Source organism: Panicum hallii, chromosome 5, assembly GCF_002211085.1.
Source record: "Panicum hallii strain FIL2 chromosome 5, PHallii_v3.1, whole genome shotgun sequence".
Taxonomy (NCBI): Eukaryota; Viridiplantae; Streptophyta; class Magnoliopsida; order Poales; family Poaceae; genus Panicum; species Panicum hallii.
Window position 1 is genome coordinate 16,104,405 of NC_038046.1, and position 23,178 is coordinate 16,127,582.

General features: G+C 42.3%; 2 protein-coding genes and 1 pseudogene across 2 annotated transcripts; all 3 read left to right on the top strand.

Annotated features, from left to right (window-relative positions):
* The first annotated feature begins 3,465 nt into the window (after window positions 1–3,465).
* LOC112894133 (calmodulin-interacting protein 111) lies at window positions 3,466–9,362 on the top strand. Its single transcript, XM_025961750.1, has 10 exons — window positions 3,466–3,905; window positions 4,410–4,571; window positions 4,654–5,462; window positions 5,550–5,739; window positions 6,624–6,831; window positions 7,256–7,623; window positions 7,740–8,166; window positions 8,531–8,611; window positions 8,701–8,891; window positions 8,994–9,362. Exons 1-10 carry the CDS (start codon window positions 3,570–3,572, stop codon window positions 9,135–9,137), a joined length of 2,916 nt encoding a protein of 971 aa, XP_025817535.1. The 5' UTR covers window positions 3,466–3,569; the 3' UTR covers window positions 9,138–9,362.
* A 1,967-nt stretch (window positions 9,363–11,329) lies between these two features.
* Window positions 11,330–15,259, top strand: LOC112895331 (RGG repeats nuclear RNA binding protein A-like). The gene is made up of 6 exons (XM_025963279.1): window positions 11,330–11,725; window positions 12,072–12,486; window positions 12,599–12,737; window positions 14,242–14,400; window positions 14,477–14,533; window positions 14,822–15,259. The coding sequence occupies exons 1-6, from the start codon at window positions 11,566–11,568 to the stop codon at window positions 15,005–15,007; spliced, it is 1,116 nt and encodes a 371-aa protein (XP_025819064.1). The 5' UTR covers window positions 11,330–11,565; the 3' UTR covers window positions 15,008–15,259.
* A 426-nt stretch (window positions 15,260–15,685) lies between these two features.
* Window positions 15,686–20,306, top strand: LOC112894326 (annotated as a pseudogene).
* The last annotated feature ends 2,872 nt before the right edge of the window (window positions 20,307–23,178 follow it).

The following is a 23,178-nucleotide window of genomic DNA, read 5'->3' on the forward strand; positions in this document are numbered from 1 at the left end:
GGTCAAGGTTCAACGCTAGCTAGACGTAGCTGTGTATATAGTACTAGTACTAGCTCCAATAGAGCAGGAACGCACATGTGTGGCATTAGTGTAGCGGCCTTGAGCAGTATTTACTTGGTGGCTAATCAACTTTGCGAGAGAGTCGATCTGATGTGACGCGTGGCTAATAATTGGCTAGCGCCTGCAACGTGTATTGTGGAGGGCATCGATCGGCATGTTAGCGTCAGTTCGCTTCACTGTGCGTGGCACTTTTGGATGCAACTATCTTTCCGTTCCAAAATAGATCGTTTTAATAAATTTAGATGTATAATTTTTGCTATGTATCTAGGTACAATATTTATCTAGACGTATTTATCAAAACGATCTATATTTTGGAACGGAGAGAGTAATTAATGGCCTAGTAGAAAAGAGATAGACAGCACATTGGGTCCATATTATATTTCGGCGTTGCTAGCACTCGGACGTTCGATCCATCGGATGCTCCATTGGTCCATCGCGACATCAAAGAATAACATCTGCAACACAGAAAATTACCGTTTGCAACACTAAAAGACATGTCGAAAAAAGTTACGGCATCCGTTGATGATGAGGAAAAAAATCCGCCGCATTCATTTTTCATGGAACATTCAAAATCCACATAAATATCTCAATGAGAATGCAATATCCGGATTAAGCACTTGCAACATGTTTATGAAGCATATGCAACATCGTAACATCTACGTCTACTTTGCAATATCCACATGAAACACCTGCAACATTCTTCTAAAACATCTTAAACACGTGGAACATACGCCTGTAATATGCATCAAAAACCTGCCTGCTACCCGTAATGGACGCCGACGGAGCTCCTTGCCAGTGCGGGGGAAGCCGCGGGAGCGGTGGCCCGTGGTCGGCCACGCTGTTTCTCCCCCGCGCAGCCGCGCCACACTCGTGCCGCGCGCGAGCCGTTCTGCCTCACGCCGCGCGGCCTCCACTTCCGGCTGCGCCACTCTACTCCGCTTGCGCGCCGTCTACGCGCGCCCGTGCCGCTTCACCCCGAGCGCGTCGCTGCCTTGCGCCCTGCGCGCCGTGCCACCGGCCCGCCCGCGCGGTCGCTGGGATCCGCGCCGGCTCCACGCTGCGCGGAGGGAGAGGGGCAGGGAGGGGACCGCCGGGTGGAGGCTGCCAGGAGGAGAGAGACACCGCGGTTGGGGAGGATGACGCTGGGGTGGGTGAGGCGCCGCCGCCAGTATGGGGGAAGGAGCCACCGGGGTGGGGGAGGAGGATGCCGGGATGAGCGAGGGAGCAGATGGCACACACAATGAAGGGGGTGAGAGGCGAGTCAGGCAGCGAATGAGTGGATATGGACGTCCGACGGATCGGACGCCCTGTCTCTAGCATTACCGTATATATTATACTTCTTGTTTATACACCAAAACCACGCTGATCCATGCATGCATGCCTTTCCTTTTGATAGAAATGATAGAATACTGTACTGATTTCATCGTGACGAAAAACAAAGCAACTTCAATCTGTTATACAATTGTATATATATGGATGACTCACTTGGAAGTATATTTCCTCAGTTTCAAATTATAGGTTGTTTTGTATTTTTTTAAGCAATAGGGAGTTTATGAGAAGCAAGCTTTTCTAATAAGTAGCTATATGAAAAATCTGCTGCCTTGATAAGCTGGATGTTTGATAGTTTTCGCTTATTAGAAATGCGGAGCTCGAACTACTTAGAAGATAAGGGGGACACCTATTGTTTCCTGTTTTCTATGCTAAGCGGCTTCTGTGGTAATTCAAATTTTACAACGTGACTCATAAAATGATGCCCTATGCTAGAAAATTATATTTTAAATTTTTCATGATTACTTTTCATGCATAATTGTATCTCTGCGATCAATTTCATATTATATCTTTCTAAAATTACCGTGAAAATATCTTAATATAATTTTTAACATAAGACATCATGTTCTCTATCACTCATAAAATTTGAACTTAAAATTCAATTTGTAAACAGAGAAATAAAAAGGAGAAAACTATTAGGGGTGGATTAGATCAATTGGAATTGTTCAGGGGAGTAAATTGAGCCTAAATTTTTCTCATAGGGTCTAGCCGACAAAGTGGATTGATGAGGTATTAAAATGAACTTTTTCCTTTCAATATTTACATTTAACGTAAACCATGAAAAATGATTAATCTAAAGTGGTTTAAGTATGTAAATATAGTGAAGACTAATTACATGGAGTGCTATAGTAAAAAAATAGTTGGATAGACATAAATTACGTTGAGTTGTGCATCTTTCATACAATGATCTACGACAATGTCCCAATAAGTTTGTGTTGGGAAAGTCCTAATACCATTTTCATAATAATCCGGAGAGATGTTGTATCATTTCTCCCTCCAGAAATGGCACTGATCTACTATGGTGTGAAAAAATAAGTTTCTTATTTATTTGAATCTTGAACATTTTGTCCTATTTTCTAGCTTAAGTTTTAGCAGCACATACTTAAAACATGATTTAAGTGCTACAAACATACTAAAATACATTTGGGATACACTCCATGCATGTAATGGGTAGTGTACCTAAATGTCTATTGTTTCTTGCTCGCCTTGCTGCTGCCATGTTTGTTTAAAAAGTAAAGCATTTGGTGCTTCCTAGCAGTCTACTGAATCATACCATTCTTGGATATATTGGCAAGCAACTGAGATTATTTCTGCAATTTAGTGAGCAATATTTACATTTAAGTATTTAACCTGTCTGCACTAAACTTTGCAGTAGCCTTTTGTTTTAACATTGGGAAGTAGCAGAAAACTAGCTCCCCGAAGCTTTTTAGGATGGGAAGTCACAGATTATTAAGGTACCGCCAGGTTGAAATTGATATGTGGGTCCACATGATAGAAGTACACGGTGTTAGTTAGAAGCGATGTTTGAAAGTTGAAAGGCTAGAGAGTGTTAAGCAAATCCTGTGTTAGGCTTCATGTTTGCTAAGTGCATCAATTAACTCTGAGTCATCTGTAGCATACAATTGTTTATCCTCTCAGATAGCTGTTGATATTTTCAAATGGTAAGTGCTAAAACTGCAGCCTAGATACAGAAATAATCTCAGATGTGTTGATATTTTAATATGTCTCTAGATGACTAAGTTATCATGGGATGGTTGTTTTAGTTGTAGATGCCAGCTGGCAGTTTTTCTTGGATGCCAGCCAAAGTTTACGTCTTTTAAATCTTAATGGACCAAAATATTCTTGGTGTTAATTCTTCAGTATTCCCTGATATGTGGAGCAGCATTAGATGAGTGTTTTATAAATATTGTTGCTGAAACTCAAGAAGATAATGGATCGAAATCCTTGAGTTTTGTTCCATTCCCGTGAAGTGTGATGGTACTTGCAATCTTATTAAGGGGAAGAAACAATAGAGCTTTGTAATCAGTTACACTGTTACAGCTGCAGAAACCCTACCCGAGCCCAGCGCGTTTGGTTAGCTGGATGAGATCCGACCCGGCTGGTGGGAGCCTGGCTCCTAGATACAAGCCAGGCTCGGCACATCCGGAAACCAAACGCCCCCACAGCCTCTCGCCGCCGCCATGCCTCCTTCCAAGGGCAAGAGGAGGCCGCAGCAGCAGCCGGCGGCGTCGCCGCAGCCGTCCCCGCGCACCCCTTCCTCCCGCTCCGCCAGAGACCCCAGCGTTCGCAGCTGCGGCGGCGGGGACGGTGAGGGAGGCGTCGACCTCCCATCCATCGCCGCCGCCGCAGCAGCGCGGTTCCCGGCGCTCGTCCCGCGCGGCGGCGATGGCTGCTTCGCCGGCGCCGTCGCCGAAGTTGCCCCGAGGAGCGGGAGCGGCGGCGCCGGCTTCGGGAGGCTCTGGCTCTCCGAGGCTGCTATGGTTGGCGCTGGGATGCGGCCCGGGTGCCTCGTCTCCGTAAGCTCCTGCCTCGAACTACCTTAGACATAGCTACAATCAGTTCAAGCTTTGAACTGTCTGTTTCTGTTTCTGCAAATTGTTTCTGTGAACTACCTTTGACATAGCTACAATCAGTTCAAGCTTTGAACTCCTCCCTCAACTTTGAACTGTCTGTTTCTGCAAATTGTTTCTGTGAACTACCTTATTCATAGCTACAATCAGTTCAAGCTTCGATACAGCTAGAATCTGATCGAGGAATGGGACCTTGCTGCTCGAATTTGTATTCGTGTTGTGACTGGGAGCTTCAATCTAACTGACATTTAGCAATTAGTTGCAATTCCAGGCAGCGTGCTCCTACCAGCCTGTGTATTGTAGATGAGCCAAATTGAAATGCGCATGGAATTGTGCTATCCTGATCGTGAAAGCAAGTTCAGAGTTCCTGCGAAGCACAAACATATCAATTACCTGCTTGTATGTATTTCTTTTGAATGACTAAGCTGAGGTATGTTTCCTTGTTTGCAGGTGTCACTAATTTCTTCTAGCAGCGACCAATTAGATGGATTTCCACTAGATGATTTATTTGAGGAGTGCAACAAATTTTTTGATCTTGATGTGGACAATGATCTCCTGTATGGTGAAGCTGGGAGGAACTTTGTGGTTGCCGCAGTTTTCCCTTCGCGTGAGGTATGCCTGTTCTTTTGCTTCTACTGTTGTCTATGCTGAGAGTAACAAACCGTGAACATTGTTTACTGGGTTGTCTTGCTAGGTTCAAAAGAACAGCATCAAGCTCTCTTGGGATCTTGCATGTGTTTTGGGATACCCTTCAGTAGGTCGATCGTTGTTTGTTAGCCCATTGTACACACATCAGACCCCAAAGCATAGTGATGATGTCGGTACTTTACGGGTAATGAAATGTAAGAATATTTATCTTAGCCTAGTTCCACCTGGTGTTAGGCCTTCCAGTGGCATTGAAAGAGTGTCTGACAGCTGTCCTGAAAGAACTGGAATGGTTATGGAGACACCTAAGAAGATGCCTTCTACTCCACTGCATAGGAAGGAATCCCATTACTTTGCATCCAACAGTGGCTCCTCAATGTGCTTGGATCCAACCACTGTGAGATCAGCATTAGCAGATGAGAAAGTTAATGAGTTATTGCAGACTTCGGCTACACGGTGGCTTAATGGTAGATACTTACTAAAAGGGAACTTTGTTCCTCTCTCAATGTGCGGAAAATTGTCCTTATTTGTGGTGATGGGAGCAGAATTTGATAGCTCTGCTCGAGATTTGTGTGAGAAAGGGAATACACTGCCTAATGCAGAAGATTCATCTAACTTGGGGGAAACCCTAGTTTCAATCCTTGTTGGTAGAACCACAAAAGTGCATCTTTCTGATTCAGTCTGCACTGAGAAACTTGGCTCAGATAAGCCATATTTACCATCGGAATTTTACGATTATTATAATAAAAGAAATGAAGATTCCAATCATGCTCCAATGCTTGGTGGGTTATCTAAAGAGTCAGCAACAATTAAAGGAATAATTTCGTTTTCACTGGCTGATCAAATTGGTTTGCCAAGGTACTGTGTTAAAGGATATACACTTCCCCTGATTTTTCAGCCATAAAATTCATTGTTGCAATTTTGTAATATGCTGATTGTTTTCAGATACAAAGGTATTCTTCTTTATGGTCCACCTGGAACAGGGAAAACCTCTCTTGCTTCTTCCTGTGCCTATGATGCAGGCGCCAACCTTTTTACAATAAATGGACCGGAGATCATTAGTCATTATTATGGAGAAAGTGAGCAATCTCTGTATGATGTTTTCAGTTCAGCTAAGAAAGCTGCACCTGCTGTGGTTAGATTTTCTTCAATTGCTCTGCTGCATTATCATTATTGTCATGCCAACTGTAAAAATTAATCCGAATAGAGCTACCTCTTTCAGAGATATTACTGTAATTTTCTAGGATATGCTGAATCCTCCCTTGCATTAGAAAAACTACAATATTTTTTTACTGGCTTTTGTGACCGGTGTTTTTAATGATACTAGCAACTTCATTTTTTGAGAGTAACACTGTATTGTTGTGCTCAAGCTGTCATAATATCTTGATGTGCTCTGCAACTCTGAAGTCTTCTATTGAGATTCATGAAACCGAACTTGTTGCAATTTCCACTATTTTTATCATGCACAAGGTGGTAAATCACTAAGCTTTACTGTATATATATTTTCTTTTCCTCTGTTCTTAATGCAAAATGTATGGTGTGCATAATACAAGTAAAGATTCCGTTTGAAGCCTGTTTCTAGTGCTATGCTCCTTAAGCATCAATGCTTGAGTAATTTTACCAGAGCAGTTAACTTGCCTTTATTAATATTGCACTGCTCATACTTGGGAACATCTCCTCTCTCTGTTCACCCATTGTTTTCGTTGTGAAATTTGCATATCTAAATTGATATTGGCATAGTTGATTATTTGAGACACTTTTTTATTAAAAAATCCTTTTATTTCCAGTTAGATCAGGCTTTTGTTACCATGGTGTTTCATTCATCCTTTCTGGAACATTGAATTTAATGCAGGTCAAATATTAAAAGTTTCGTGGACTGATTATCTAAGGTTTGATGTATTTAGTTAGCAAGGAGCATCACTATGTATTTGACGTATTGGTATCGTAATTACGATTCTTATCCCACGTTGCCATTCGTAACAGTATCATATCTATCTCATGTAGCTTTGTTGCTTTTAGATATTTGTTGATGAATTGGATGCAATTGCTCCATCAAGGGAGGAAGGAAGTGAGGAGTTATCTATTAGAATGGTGGCCACTCTGTTGAAACTGATGGATGAGATAGGCCCTTGTGATCGTGTTCTCTTAATCGCTGCAACTAATCGACCTGATTGTATTGATCCTGCACTACGACGTTATGGAAGATTGGATAAGGAAATTGAGATAGGTAGGATTCTCTGATGACCATATATTTTTGAAATAAAAAGGCAGTGGTTGTAGTCTGCTCCACATGCACATCATGCTTTTAAAGCTAAAATGCCTGCAACTAAAACATAGCTTATGGATGTGCAGAATGCATTAAGAATCCTGACTTTTGATTTTATGGACTAGCATCGTACCTTTAGGATTGGCCAAAAATTTTACCTTGCAAGGAATGGGCTGCCTTGTACTGTATGTTGTCATTCCTAGCGGGTGATTTTTTTTTTGGTATGGTTTACCGCCAGTTAAGGCAATTTTGTTTTTTGAAACTAAGGTTGGCCTGCACTTAAATTATTATCAAATTTAAATGTTGAACTAGCATGGTTATCCAATGATATAATGTTGTCTAAAACCAAGTTGACCAATTTTGTTGTCTTTTCACTGGGTTGTAGGAGTGCCGTCTCCAGGACAGAGGTTGGACATACTTCAGCACCTTCTAATTGGAGTTCAACACTCCCTCGATGATGAGGAACTTAAGTCTATTGCTCAAGAGACCCATGGATTTGTGGGTGCCGATCTAGCTGCACTATGCAATGAGGCAGCATTCTGTGCTCTTCGCCGTTATATCAGCCTAAAAGAAAATTCGAGTAACACATTACCGGCATCTTTCTCAGCCATGTCATTGGATGATGCTCCCTGCACAAATAGTAACGCAAAAAGTAGCGAATCTTATGATGAAACAGATGAAAAAGCACTCTCTGTGAACAGTGAGGACTTTAAGAAGGCTAAAACGAAAGTTCGACCTAGTGCAATGCGCGAGGTATCAATTCTATCCACCCAAGGCTGTAACTGTTTGCTTCTATCATGATAGTTCCTATATATATACTTGTGACTCATGGAAAAACAATGCCAATTACTCGACTATATTCTTTACAGGTGATGCTTGAGCTTCCAAAGGTGCGTTGGGAAGATGTTGGTGGTCAAGGCAGTGTCAAGCAGCAGCTAATTGAAGCCATCAATTTGCCACAGAAATGCCCTGAAGCATTTGCAAATTTAGGGGTCAAACCCCCCAAAGGAGTGCTAATGATGGGACCACCAGGTTGCAGCAAGACCTTGATGGCTCGCGCTGCAGCTTCTGAAGCAAAATTGAACTTTCTTGCAGTGAAGGGTCCTGAGCTTTTCAGCAAATGGGTCGGTGACTCTGAAAAAGCAGTGAGATCGCTATTTGCAAAGGCGAGGACTAATGCACCGGCGATAATATTCTTTGATGAGATAGATGGACTTGCAGTAACTCGTGGGCATGAAAATGATGGAACGTCTGTTGCAGATAGGGTCCTCAGTCAGTTGCTTGTGGAAATGGATGGTGAGTTTTATCACTTCATAAGGAAATTCCTCTTTTGATGCCTCATGTCTGTATAAATTTGCCTTGGGGCATATCCGAATCAGCTTATCTCTTCACTAATACTAGCCACCAAAGTGTGTGAACCTGTGATTAGAGGTCTCCAAATAACAGTACTGTATTTTGTTGATTGTACATAAAACAAACATCAAATATCTGATTTTGATGTCTCTGGTCAATGGTTATTCAACTGGAGCCATAGCCATTTTCTTGTGCTCATCCACAGTTAAAATGTGTCGATGACCTGCTCTCCAACTTATTTTCTAGTTTACAATATCCTGGTGGTCTCTATATTTTCTTGATGCATAATTTTCTATTGTGACAATAGGTTTGGACCAAAGAATTGGTGTTACCGTTATTGGAGCTACAAATCGTCCTGACAAAATTGATCCTGCACTTACAAGGCCAGGTTGTTCATTGGGTCTATTTTTTGGCTTCACCGCATTTGGTGATTCCTTCGCTCATTTGGTCTGACTTTTTGAATGATGTATGCCCTAGGTCGTTTCGATCGGCTGCTTGATGTGCAACCGCCGAACGAAGGTGACCGTGCAGATATTTTCCAGATTCATACACGTTGCATACCACGTGGTCCTGACGTGGATCTGAAGGAACTTGCTAGACTCACAGAAGGCTACACTGGCGCGGACATAAAGCTTGTCTGCAGGGAAGCTGCCGTTGCGGCACTTGATGTATGCTACTCATCCTTCCCCACACTGGTGACACGAGCTTGTGCATCTTCACTAATAGTAGCAGGAGTTTGCTGACAAACTTCTCTGTTCTCTTTTCAACAGGAGAGCTTCCACATCGAAGAAGTATCAATGAGGCATTTCGAGTTCGCAATCAGCAAAGTAAAGCCGTCTGATGTCAAGTTTTACCAGAAACTCGCAGAGGAGTTCCGCAGATTCGTGGATGGCCCAACACAGGGAACGTTATAATGCTTGACATATTGAAACCTGCCCTCTTTTCTTTTTTTAGTTACCCTAGAAGATTGTTAGGTGTAAAAATGCAACCACAGGAATTTTGTTGTATCCTGAAAGCGATTCCTCATCTCGTCTTCCACATCATCTCTATTCTATAGAATGAATATTGAATGCAGAACTTTGTGGAAACTTGTAACATGAGCTGTTTTGCTTATTTTAGGCCCTGCTACTCTGAAATTTTTTGATCGTGTCTTCATTTGCTGGAGTCTTGCAGCAACGGCGTTGTTGATTGGATTGTACTGCAGAAACTACCTGGAGCAGTGGAGGTTTGACGTGCTGGAATAATTAGTGCACATCGTCTCTGTACTGCGTGCGTTTTCTAGACTTATGAGAAACCACGAGAGGTCAGAATTATAGAAAAGGCATGTATCTAGACGTATGTATGGATGACTCACTTATAAACCACGTGCGTCTTCACTAATTGTGCAGTTGTATGCATGGATGACTCACTTGTAAGTACTCCGTCTATTTCAAATTATAGATTATTTACCTTTTCTAAATATAATTTTTACTAATATCTAAGTGCATACTAAAATCTATGTACTTAGAAAAGTTAAAATGACCTATAATTTACAAAAAAAATACCATATAAAAACAAAATGCATAAAAGTAGCAAGCCAATGTAATGTGTCTATGAAATTACTTCCCCTCACCCCCACCCCACCACCACCACCATCACATTTTGATCACAAAAAGTTTTCCATAGTAGATTTTTGACCTAAGATTTTCTTACAATAAAATGTCAATTGCTAAAGACTCAATATAATCTGAAAACCATTTTGAATACAAATATATTGATATAAATTTTATGCATATAATTTAACTAATTACTTGTCAAAGTTTAGAAAATTTGACTTTCTGTAGTCAAAATATATCTTACATTTCTTGACAGAGAGAGTATGTACTTTCTCTATGAAACTACTTTTGTCTGTACCTTTAAGTCTTGACGACTACTGGGGTCGTATGCAACTTACTGAATAGAGTCGAAGGATAAGAGTTTGTTCGGCACAACTCTAGCTCGGTGATAAGTTGGACATGCATCCTGTACATTAAATTAAGGTGATTTAAATATGTGCATTTAATGTAAACCATAAAAATGATTCATCTAAAGTGGTTTTAAGTATGTAAATATAGTGAAGACTAATTACATGGAATGCTATAGTAAAGAAATAGCTGGATAGACATAAATTATGTCGAGTTGATACTTGCATCTTCCCCAAGATGATCTCTGGCAGTCTCCCAACAAGTTGGTGTTGGGAAAGCCTAATATCATTTTCGTAATTGTCAGGAGAGATGTACCATTCTCCTAATAATCCCACCTTCAATGGCAAGTGGACCAGATCCCCAAAACGATAGGAAGGGATCGGGAGATATGGTGTCTCTCTTTATTTTAAGAGGAGCTGCTTTTTGGAGGCTCCTAAAAAAATTGGGAAAGGGGACCGTATTGAGGTTCTGCCAGAGCAGTTCAAACATCAATAAAGCCAATTTTTTGTTGGATTATTAGGAGTGATTTTTGGAGACTGATGTAGTTGATGTCAGTGCCGCATGTAATCCACCCTAGTGAAATAGTCCTCCGTCCTCCGTCCCCAAAAGAATGCAATTCTCGCTTCTCGAGGAGTCAAATAATTTTAAATTTAACCACATTTATAGAAAATATTATTAACATTTATATTAAAAAATAAGTATTATTAGATTAAGTATGTAATATATTTTTATACTAAATCTATTTATAGTATAAATGTTAGTTATTTTTTTTATAAATTTGACTAAATTTAAAATTATTTAACTCCTCAGAAAGTTTTTTTTGGGACCGAGGGCATATCTTGATGTTCTTATTTTGTTTAGGAAGATCAGCCACATGCTTGATGTTCTTATAGGCTGTGCGCTTTTAGGCGTGCAAACTACTGAGGCCCATCAAATAGACGAAGGCCCAAGAATACACCTCGAGCGAGAGGCGAAGTCAGGCCACATCATCACAGGAATAAAATGACAAAACAACCCCTCAATCACTCTCCCCGCAGCTCCAACAGCTCCTCTACCAAACGCAATGGCAATAACGTCATTACCCGGAAACGAGGTACCCAAATCGGTAACTCACCAAATCGAAGCGTCCTCTCGGGGGAGAGTTATACCTGGGGAGCGGCGAGTCCAAGTGGCGGCTAGGGCTTTACGACCTCCTCCTTTCCTCCTCTTCTTTTTTCCACATCCGCCTCTAAACCCTAGACTACCTGTCCTTTCGGTTCGATATGATTCGATTCGATTCGATTCGCCCATCCATGGCGGTCTCTTCGCCTGTGGCGTTATTCTAGGTTGCTGATTGAAGGGTTTGATTGGTGTTTCCGGTGATCTGTTTGGGGAGAGTTGAGGCCGGGAGAGGGGCGCCATGGGCACGAAGAATCAGTTCGATCTCCTCGTCGACGTCGACAACGACGACCCCTCGCACCTCATCGCCGCCGCCCAGAAGAAGTCGGCCGCGTCGCCCAAGCCGGCGCCCGCCGCCCCGGCGAAGCTGCCCACCAAGCCGCCGCCGCCCGCGCAGGCTGGTGAGTTCATACGGTTTCCTTCTATTCGGATCGGAAGTCGGGGATTCAGCGTTTGTGTTTTGAATCTGATGCGTGAATGTGGGGACTTTGGGCTGAAATGCACCACGGCTGTACGGGATTGCTGTAGATACATGTTAATCTGGTACAGCGGAGGGCGGGGCATTCTGCTTGGTACATGTCTGTGGCTATTTAGCGTGTTTTTTTTGTATTTACCTGTTTACGCAACATTTTAGTGTAAGTTTTAAGTTTTAATAGATTCTGCAATTTGATTTATCATTTAGTCAGTACTTTTCCCCAGAAGCAGGTTGTTAACATTGGAGTACATTGGTGTGTCATTGCTTTGCAGTTAAGGAGTCCAGGAACTATGGTGCTCCAGCTCGCGATGAGGCAGGACGAGGTGGTCCAGGACGTGGTAGAGGTGGCTTCCGTGGAGGCAGGACGGGCCCAAGGCGTGAATTTGGTGAGGACGATGCCAATGGTGTTGAGGGAGGTTATGGCAGAGGCGGCTTTGGGGAAAATGGCTATCCGCAGAGAGAGGATGGTGAAGGAAAGACTGCAGAAAGGGGCCGTGGACCACGTCAGCCTTACCGTGGTGGTGGCCGCCGTGGTGGCTACAATGATGTGGAGGCTGGTGATGAGTCTGGTCGTCCCCCTCGCCGGGCCTATGAGCGCCACAGTGGCACAGGGAGGGGATATGCAATGAAGCGTGAGGGAGCTGGCCGTGGCAACTGGGGTACTGTGACTGATGAAGCCCTTGCACAGTGAGTTTTTGTTGAACCAGATTCTTTCATAATGTTGCATTTGTTATTTTGGAGCTATATTTGATATGACAGATTAAATTAACGCACAACTCTTTTATGTTCAAATCATCAGAGAAACACTAGAAGCTGTTAATACTGAGGGAACTCCTGCTGCTGCTAAGGATGAGAGCAAGCTGGAGGAGGTGCCACAGTCTGAGGTTGAGAAGGGCAAGGAAGGCGAACCAACTGAAGAGGAGGAGCCTGAAGATAAGGTATAAGTTGTTCTCTTATCTAATCAAATATAGAACTTACATATATACTGTACTGTCGTGGACTTGAAGGAATGCCATTTCTCCCTCCAGAAATGACACTGATCTGCTATGGTGTGAAGAAATAAGTTTCTTATTTTAATCTTGAAGTTTTGTCCTGTTTTCTAGCTTAAGTCTTAGAATCACATACTTAAAACATGATTGAAGTGCTACAAACATACTAAAATACTTTTGGGATGCACTTCATGCATGTAATGGCCTAATGGGTAGTATGCCTAAATTTCTTTTGTTTCTTGCTCACCTTGCTGCTGCCATGTTTGTTTAAAAAGTAAAGCATTTGGTGCTTCCTAGCAGTCTACTGAATCATACCATTCTTGGATATATTGGCAAGCAACTGAGATTATTTCTGTAATTTAGTGAGCAGTATTTACATTCAAGTATTTAACCTATTTGCAGTAGCCTTTTGTTTTAACATTGGGAAGTAGCAGAAAACTAGCTCCCCGAAGCTTTTTAGGATGGGGAAGTCACAGAGCTTATATACAAATCCTTGTGTTTTGTTCCATTCCCGTGATGATTCTTGCAATCTTATTAATGGGAACTTGGGAAATGACAATAGAGCTTATATACAAATGCAAACTACAAATATTTCGTTTATGCTTAATTTGACCACTAAATAACAATAGTTTAAGGACTAGCCAGTGAAATTAATAGATTCCATATTGCTCCTCCCTTTTGATATCATTATAATCTGCCTGGTCTCTTCTGAGTTCACAAGATGCCATGTGTTATGCACCACCACAAATTTTGTGGAACTTTTACATTTCTGTATAACAGCATGAACTGACAATGGAAAAATTGTAGTCTTTGTACAGACGCATCTGTGATATTGACATAATATTTAGAAGTTATCTAGCATGCTCATGTTTTTCAAAATCACCTGTTATTAATTGTGGGCTGATTGATCCTGTGAGTCTTGCACATCAAACAAAATTGTGTTGGCTCTGCAAGTTCTCAATTTCATCCAGCCTATAGATAGATTAGGTGGCAGTATCAAGGTTTTCATGCATTACCTTTGCATGCATGAATTCAGGAAGCTGCTGTACATTCACAGGCCTGCACATAACTCATACCCTAGAGGTTTACTGTTCTCTCATTTTTTGAGAGCCTGTGCCTTGGAGTTTATGTTAATTGATCGAGTTTGGTAGTTATTTATTTTATCTTATGTTCCTTTGTTTGTCTATTTGTTCTTTTAGTTTGAACTGAGTATGTGACTTTTTTCTTTAATATTTCCTTCGTGCATGACCCAAGTACGAGCCTTGCAGGTTGTGTTATGAACTTATGGTAGTTAATTGTGCTAGCATGCTTCAGTTCTAGATGTCCCAATGCAGTATTCTATTGCCATTATGATGCTATAAAAATAAGAAACTGTTTTACTATGAGCTCGTGGTTGTGTCCAATTTTTATTGTTATTTAATTAATTCTTATTTAAACCTGCTTGCTTTCACAGGAGATGACATTAGAAGAATATGAGAAAGTACTGGAGGAGAAGAGGAAAGCTTTACTCGGACTGAAGACTGAAGAGAGAAAGGTTGAGGTGGACAAGGAGTTGCAGTCCATGCAACCACTTTCAGTGAAAAAGGGCACTGATGGAATCTTCATCAAGCTTGTAAGAACAATTTCTCATTTTCCTTCTCTCAGCACATAATCTACGGTATTGTTCATTTTTCACTAAATGGATGCAGGGTTCAGACAAGGACAAAAAGAAAGAAAGTGCTGAAAGGGATGAGCGTGCCAAGAAGGTACGGGTAACATGCAGAATTCTTCTTTTGCCCCAGTTTCCAGTCACTTAGGGGGTGTTTGGTTCCCCGCCTTCATTTGCCAAGCCAAAGTTATGGCAGCGCCACAAAAACACAGGGGTGTTTGGTTGGTGACGAATCAGTGGCTGCCACTACTGTTTGTAGTTCATTTCACGCCGCAAGTGTGGCGCCGAATTTGGACGCCGCAGCTTAGGCGGCGCCACAGCCTCGGCGTGGCAACTGACGGTGGGCAACCAAACAGGCCCTGACATTTGTTTTCTTCTCATGCAGTCTGTCAGCATCAATGAGTTCCTGAAGCCAGCAGAGGGGGAAAGGTACTACACCCCTGGTGGGCGCGGCCGTGGTCGTGGCAGAGGCCATGGTGGATTCCGTGGTGGTTACAGCCCTCGCGAGCCAGCTGCTTCCGCACCGGCAATTCAAGATCAATCGCAGTTTCCCTCGCTAGCTGGGAAGTGAGCTCGCAACCTGCTATGAACTTGTTGCATGTGTGTGGGATTTGCTTGAGAGAAGTCTAAGAAACTAGTGTCATTCGGCGTCAACTACTGTACTGTTGGTTCGGTATCTACCGACGCCTCGTGTCCCGCGTGTATATCTGAGCGAGGTGTCTGTGTCAGTGTCACAGGATATGTTTCATTTTAATTTTCGATAGGATGTCTGCGTGCTACCATGTGGCATGTGCTACCATTTTCGGTTAAAAGATTTTGCTCAGCTTGAGTTTGTCCTGCTGTGGTGAATGTTATAATCAAAAGGCAACTGGGCCTCGCTTGCGAGCTGAGCCTCGTCCCCATCGCAGGTCGCAGCACTGCGTCCGAACCTGGTGCCTCCGCTGACACTTGGGCCCACGGGCCGGCACGAATCGCCTGGCCCGCGTGTCGGCGTGTCGAGCTCTCGCTCGAGGAACCGCGGCCCACGATGCCAGAACAGCGCGGGAAAACGCCTCCGCGCCCGCGCGCCAAAGTAAAGCAAAGCATTTTCTTCCCCATCTCGCACCAAAAAAAACAAATCCTCCACTTCTCAATTACTCCTTGCCTCATCCGTGCCGGGAAGGCATTCAAATCTCCGCCCAAGCCCTACGCTCTCCTCCTCATCCATCGCCTGCCTCTCACCTGTCCCCTCAAATCAGAGCTTGGCGCGGGCGCGAGCATCAGCTGTTCGACGGAAGTCCTCGCCGGCGGGCGGGCCGAAGGCAACATGTACGTGGTGAAGCGGGATGGGCGGCAGGAGGCGGTGCACTTCGACAAGATCACGGCGCGCCTCAAGAAGCTCAGCTACGGCCTCAGCCAGGAGCACTGCGACCCGGTGCTCATCGCGCAGAAGGTCGGCGCGGGGGTCTACAAGGGCGTTACCACCAGCCAGCTCGACGAGCTCGCCGCCGAGACCGCGTCGGCCATGACCGCGTCCCACCCGGATTACGCCTCGGTGAGGAAACCGCCGCCAAATCCTCGTCTTGGCTCTCTGTCTTCGCTGTCCCTGACGCGGGGCTGGTTGCCCTCCTTTCTCTGCCGTGGTTCGTGAAGCTGGCGGCGAGGATTGCTGTGTCGAACCTGCACAAGAACACTAAAAAGTCCTTCTCGGAGACGTAAGTGGCGGCTGATTTTGGCCTTAATTTCATCCATTGATAGCAACAGAAGTGAGGCTGGATTCGTGGGTTGGGATGTTAATTGACTTGTGGCTGCCGTGGATGCAGGATTAAGGACATGTACATGCACTTCAACGAGAGATCTGGACTGATGGCCCCTCTGGTCGCTGAAGATGTTTATGAAATCATCATGAAGGTGCGATTCTGATTGTCCCTGACACATTTCTGACAGGGCACCTGTGTAGATACTGTTGGTCTATTTCTGGCCGTTAAATGTACTGTTCTATTGATTTTTTATAAGGGTTTTTTATCAGATACAGTACAGTAAACCGTTGTGCTATGCACTTGCCTTGATGTAAGTCGTCCCTCACGTGGCTCCAAATGCTGTCATATTTCAGAATGCTTCTCGCTTGGACAGCGAGATAATTTATGATAGGGACTTCGACTATGACTACTTTGGTTTCAAGACTCTGGAGAGGTCATACCTCTTGAAGCTTGGCGGGAAGGTTGTTGAAAGGCCACAGCACATGCTAATGAGGGTTTCAGTGGGGATACACAAGGAAGACATTGAGTCTGCCATCAAGACTTACCATCTTATGTCTCAGCGCTGGTTTACACATGCTTCGCCAACGCTTTTCAATGCCGGCACACCGAGGCCCCAAGTACTTTCCCTGTTTCCTGCCAGAGGATTTGAATGTGGATTGCGAGATTGCTTATTTACTGTTGTATTATCTTATCTATGATGCAGTTAAGCAGCTGTTTCCTCATCTGTATGAAAGATGACAGCATTGAGGGAATCTATGATACCCTGAAGGAATGTGCTGTCATAAGTAAATAAGCTGGATGAATTGGTGTCTCAATTCACAATATTCGTGCTACTGGGAGTTACATTCGAGGAACAAATGGAACATCCAATGGAATTGTTCCTATGTTACGTGTCTTCAATGATACCGCTCGTTATGTTGATCAAGGTGGCGGCAAAAGAAAGGGTATGTTCTGTCATTATTTTCAATTCTAGTTCCATTGTCTTCAGAAATTCTTATGAGCTTCTAAACTTAGGTGCATTTGCTGTGTACTTGGAGCCTTGGCATGCTGACATTTTTGAGTTCCTTGATCTGAGAAAGAACCATGGAAAGGTAAAATCTCTACTGTTGGGGTGTATTACTTTTGCATATGAAAACAGTAAGCCATCAGTCTTCTGCAGTAACTGCAGCACTCAGTAGACATTATATATTCTTACTGCTATATTGATTCGTTCACATAAAATTGGTTCTTTTCCTGTGCTTGGAGCCCTTAAAGATGGTTCTTCAAATCTTAATTTTTTGGTTTAAGCTAGTGTGTTGTAGATATAGCACGCTAGTCTATTTCGGCATGATGTAGATCCCCAATATTTTAGTTTCCTAACAATGGTCAAGGAATATGTGCACATGTTTTTTTCTGTTATTGAAGCCTCTAGCATTCTTTAACCCATTCCTTCTAAATTCTGAATGGACCTGCAAAGTTCTAAGACTTGCTATTCTGAATGATAATTTAACAGGAGGAACATCGTGCAAGGGATCTTTTCTATGCTTTATGGGTTCCTGATCTATTCATGCAAAGAGTCCAGAATAATGGAGAATGGTCACTGTTTTGCCCTAATGAAGCTCCAGGATTGGCTGATTGCTGGGGTGATGAGTTTGAGAATTTGTACAAGAAATATGAGAGAGAAGTAAGCTGAAAACTGTATTTGTATTCATAGTATATTAATATAGTGAAATGGGAACCTTTTTTAGTAACCTTGATTTCTGGTTTCAGGGCAAGGCGAAGAAAGTTGTTCCAGCACAGACCCTCTGGTTTGACATTTTGAAGCCACAGATAGAAACTGGTACACCATATATGCTTTACAAGGTACTTTTGGCACCACCAATACAAATAGATGTACCTGCTTCTGGATTGTGATTCTTTTTGGCAATTTTTGCCAGGTTCAATTGTTGGGCAACAAGGATTCTCCGTAATGATTCTTAACTGTCTGCAGGATACGTGCAATAGGAAGAGTAACCAGCAGAATCTTGGCACAATAAAATCGTCAAATTTGTGCACTGAAATAATTGAGTTCACAAGCCCTACTGAAACTGCTGTCTGCAACCTAGCATCTATTGCTTTGCCACGCTTCGTAAGGGAAAAGGTATTTCTTGTCAGTGCTTCAGCTGTTCAATCATGAAGGTTGTATTCTGATGTGCTGTATGATAACCTTCTTTCATAGGGTGTTCCTTTAGAGTCCCATCCATCTAAGCTTGTGGGCAGCAGTGATTCAAAAAATAGATATTTTGACTTTGAGAAGCTAGCTGAGGTTTGTTCGAATCCTATTTGTCTTGGATCCTTGATTCTTGCCTATGTTAATGAATGTTCTGATACATTGTTGATTTTGCCAGGTTACTTCAACCGTCACTTACAATCTCAACAAAATTATTGATATTAATTATTATCCTGTTGAGACTGCAAAAAGATCAAATATGCGTCACAGGCCAATTGGCATAGGTGTTCAAGGCTTGGCAGATACTTTCGTATTACTTGGCATGCCATTCGATTCACCTGAGGTACTTTTTCCCCAGCTCTGCATTTGCAATTTATTGCCTTCTGTACATAGCTGGTATGTAACAAGTAGTGTCTTTTTCAGGCTCAGCAGTTGAATAAGGATATTTTCGAAACAATTTACTATCATTCTCTGAAAGTTTCTGCTGAACTTGCCGCTAAAGAAGGTCCTTATGAAACATATGAAGGCAGCCCTGTCAGCAAGGTTTTCTTTTTCAAATTTTCTCTCTTTTTAATTATTGATGCTGCAGTGCTTTATGTTTAATTTTATCCTCAAATTTCTATTCGTTGACCTTAAATTAATCAAATGTTGTCTATGCCACTCCCTTTGTAGGGCATTCTCCAACCTGATATGTGGAATGTTGTCCCATCTAACAGATGGAACTGGCCATCTCTGAGGGAGACTATTTCTAAAGTTGGAGTCAGAAACACTCTTCTTGTTGCTCCAATGCCCACTGCTTCCACTAGTCAGATCCTTGGCAACAACGAGTGCTTTGAACCCTACACATCCAACATATACAGTCGACGGGTTCTAAGGTCTGGAAATATGCTCCTTGGAGTTCTTACATTCTGATCTATATGTCCATGTATTGATGTTTCTCCTTTTTTCTTCTAGTGGGGAGTTTGTTGTGGTTAACAAGCATCTTCTTCATGATCTGACTGAAATGGGCATTTGGACTCCTACTCTGAAAAATCAGATAATATATGAAGATGGTTCTGTCCAGAAGATGGCAGAAATCCCAGATGATCTTAAAGCAATCTACAAGTTTGTAGTTCAACCTTGTATGCTTATTGTTTACCATATGCAATTACTGGTTCAAGCATCTAAAAGTTTCTATGCAATTATTGGACCAGGACTGTTTGGGAGATGAAGCAGAAAACTTTGGTTGATATGGCAGTTGACCGTGGATGCTACATTGATCAGAGCCAGAACCTCAATGTCCATATGGAGCAACCCAACTTTGGGAAGCTAACATCACTGCACTTCCATGCTTGGTCCAAGGTATTTAGCCCTGAATCATCAAAGCAAGTATTTATCTTCAAGCATTTCGTACTTAGTCTAGAATGATGGTTTATTTAACCTTGTTCGATGTAAGGGCCTGAAAACTGGGATGTACTATCTACGCACACGAGCAGCTGCCGACGCCATCAAGTTTACAGTAGATACCACACTTCTGAAGGAGAACGGGGTACATCTCTGCCCCTTACATTCTTTCACAATCTTCTCCCAAAAACTTACTGAATCACAACTGACCGCAAAAACCATTTACGTACGCAGGTGGCTACTGGCAAACCTGCAGAGGATGATGTGGAAGCCAAGATGGCACAAATGGTCTGTTCTCTGAACAACCGTGAAGAGTGCCTTGCGTGCGGAAGCTAGACGCATCGGCACCACACTTTCTTACCTATGACCACAACATTTATACAACCGGCTGATGATTGGGGTTCAGTAACCAGAACGAAAAATTCCCACACTGGGAATGCCTTGATCCCTGAATACTGCTACCTCTGACTTGTGTTGCAATACGGCTGGTGCCCATGTATATATCTACCACTACTGTCGATGTTGTTGATGTATGCTATTGCGTTTTCTTGTGAACCATTTGCAGTACTATCTTTGCGTCACCTACAGCGACAGAATAATTAGGCTAGACTGGAAAATATCTCACCATAGATGGCTAAGATTAGCAAGAGTTGTTGCTCCTTGGTAACTCATTAAGGGGTGGTTACTTGCTATTACACATTGATAAGATGAGCTCGTTGCATTGATTCTGATGCGGCCCGTCTCCACGACGCTGCCCCGCATCGCCGCACCATGGCCAAGAGCCTGCCGAAGGCCCGTTCTACCTCGACTCCTTGAGCACCGGCGCAGCCGGGCCAGGCCCATGCCCGAGCCCCTCGGCGCGCCGGCGCCGGAGCTCGTGGAACTACGCCGCCACGGGTTCGATGTCCGCGATGACCCCGCTGTACAAGCCACAGATAATAAATAGGTGAGAAAAAAATTGTTATCTCACGAAACAACTGCTTCATAACCTAAAATTTAGAATTACATGACTACTAATGAATATACGAGTTGTTATTGTCATGCAGCTCACAATACTATTTCTTTGGCTCAAAAATTAAAGAATATGGTATAACTACAAGATAAAAAAACAATCCATTGTAGAGATAGTTTGTTAAGTCATCTCAAAGTTACGTGATACTGTATCAAACCGTCTATTAGACGACAGCAATATTAACTATGAACTGGGGGTGCTGGTAGTCCTTGCTGCCAACCTATGGCGGCGGCTTGACGTCTGAGCTCCATCTACTCCAGCCGTTCCATCTTCCCAATAGAGAGACGAGAAGCAGGGATTTCCAAGAAATAATACTCCCTCAATCTCGAAATGTAAGGCGCCACCCTGATCCAATTTTGAGACATTTAATTTAAGCATGAACCGAAGTTTACTATAAGAATTTATAAATTATACTATACGAATTTGATATGATTGAATTTGTTCATATGATGCTAATTTTATAGCTACGAGGTCAAAGTGTGACTTTGGAGGCTGCGTTAGGTGTAGTTGGTGTCGTATGAGTCCTGGTCACATCTCGAGTCTACGAGCATACATGAGATACGACATGAAATAAATATTTATTCAATACTATAGAAAATCCAAACAACTCCAACCTAGCAACAAAGAGCAAGTGCTTAATTTTAGAAAAAAAAATTAAACTAGTTTCATATTTCTGAGTTCAAATGAATTAATATGATTTTTGAAGAAATAAACTAGACTGAACTTATTTTAGAAATTCAAAAGATATTGGGGACACAATCAACTTTAGATCTAGTGGTGTGAACACTGTAGATAAACATGTTCTATTCAAAAAAGAAATAAAATAAATGAATAAAACTAGGCGGTAGTGATGGAATCTTCTTCCATACACTTCTTGGATCGAATCCCCCACAATTGGGCCGAGTCCATCACACTTTGGCTAGTTTTGAACTTGATACCGATTGAAAAGTGGTCACTAATACTACATCCCAAAGGAAAAGCAATTTTAGAAATTCATGTTGCTTGAATGGGTTACTTGATAGCTTAATATAAAATAAATGTTAAATTATATATGATAGGACATGCCACATTGCAAAAAAACAAGAAGTTCAACATTTAAATTTTTTTGATTCTTAGACCTATAGCAAGAACATAAACTAATGAACAAGAATCCATAGAACAAAACAACAGGAGCATGGAGCATTTGGGGCCTAGTAGACTCTAGAGCTTCAAGGACAGGTCGACTGTGATGCCAGATCTACCACTCGATGGGGAGAGCTTCAATGATAAATCCAATTCCACATCAGATACACCCTCACTCACGGAGGACATCTCATACACAGAAAACTCGGAATCACTGCGAGGTAGCCCATGGTTCAAGCTTAGAGGAAAGAACTTCATCTCCCTTGCAGCCCTCTCCGCAGCATCATCAGCATCATTTTCATTGATAAGGGGCAAATTCATGGTTGTATTCTTCTTCTTCTTCTTCTTTGCTACGTGCATCTGTACCTCCTACATTTTCAAATAATTATGAAATATCAATACATTTTCTAACAAGAAGTGTTATTGATAAAGGCATAAAACATCTCTATAGATTAAAGAATTAGATACATACTTGCATAGTTTGAAAATGATATTTTGGGGAAGTTTGCGAAAACTAGCATGAAGGATGTTTTTATGCACTATTTTTTTATTTCTTGGGCAATATAGTAATGGATGCATGCACAGAAGCCCTATTTTTTTTCATTTTTCCATGATGAAAAGGTCCATTAATCTAATCAACAGCTTAATCAAGGTCCTTTAAAATGCCAAAGGTCCATTAGTCTAATCAATAGCTTAATGAATATGAATATGAACATCTAAGCAATCATAATAACGTATAAGAAAGTTACAATGCTACACCTGACAATTCTTGTCAAAACTGAAGAACACATTTGTTGCTGACTCAAGGGCAACATCGAAGGATGATCTGGGTGGTACATCTGTGGTTATAGCTTTCCTCTTTAATTTCTACAAGAAACACACAAACAAACTCATTTGAGTGCAAGCTTACAATATAGTAGATATCACCGATTACAAAATGCATTAATAAATATGGCGATAAATTGAAAATATGGATGGTTACATGTTTTTGAATAGTCAGACCTGATGGTGGTATCCAAAAATGGTGCCGCTTGACACATGTTTTGGCATGGCGAGATGGATCGTTGTTACTGGTTGTGCATGACCACCAAAACGAGTTGGGTTTGCTGTAGGTGAAGAGCCCCCTATGCGTTCCCTTCCATCTATGGCATACGGTTGCAGCATCGTAGATGGGATCCTATGTGTTGTACTCACATAGGAAGGGTGGTAATTCTGAACATCCTGCAGAGATTGAAATAGAAATGGCCAGTGCATCATAAATTTTTATGCATAGGGATAATTTTATATAGTGAAATATG

Bases quoted from the DNA above. Each gene is read 5' to 3' on its own strand.
- LOC112894133 (XM_025961750.1), top strand. From the start codon at position 3,570: ATGCCTCCTTCCAAGGGCAAGAGGAGGCCGCAGCAGCAGCCGGCGGCG. The intron at 4,572-4,653 runs GTATGCCTGTTC...TTGTCTTGCTAG, and splicing joins CAGTTTTCCCTTCGCGTGAG to GTTCAAAAGAACAGCATCAA. The intron at 8,612-8,700 runs GTTGTTCATTGG...TGTATGCCCTAG, and splicing joins TCCTGCACTTACAAGGCCAG to GTCGTTTCGATCGGCTGCTT.
- LOC112895331 (XM_025963279.1), top strand. From the start codon at position 11,566: ATGGGCACGAAGAATCAGTTCGATCTCCTCGTCGACGTCGACAACGAC. The intron at 11,726-12,071 runs GTGAGTTCATAC...ATTGCTTTGCAG, and splicing joins GCCGCCGCCCGCGCAGGCTG to TTAAGGAGTCCAGGAACTAT. The intron at 14,534-14,821 runs GTACGGGTAACA...CTTCTCATGCAG, and splicing joins GGGATGAGCGTGCCAAGAAG to TCTGTCAGCATCAATGAGTT.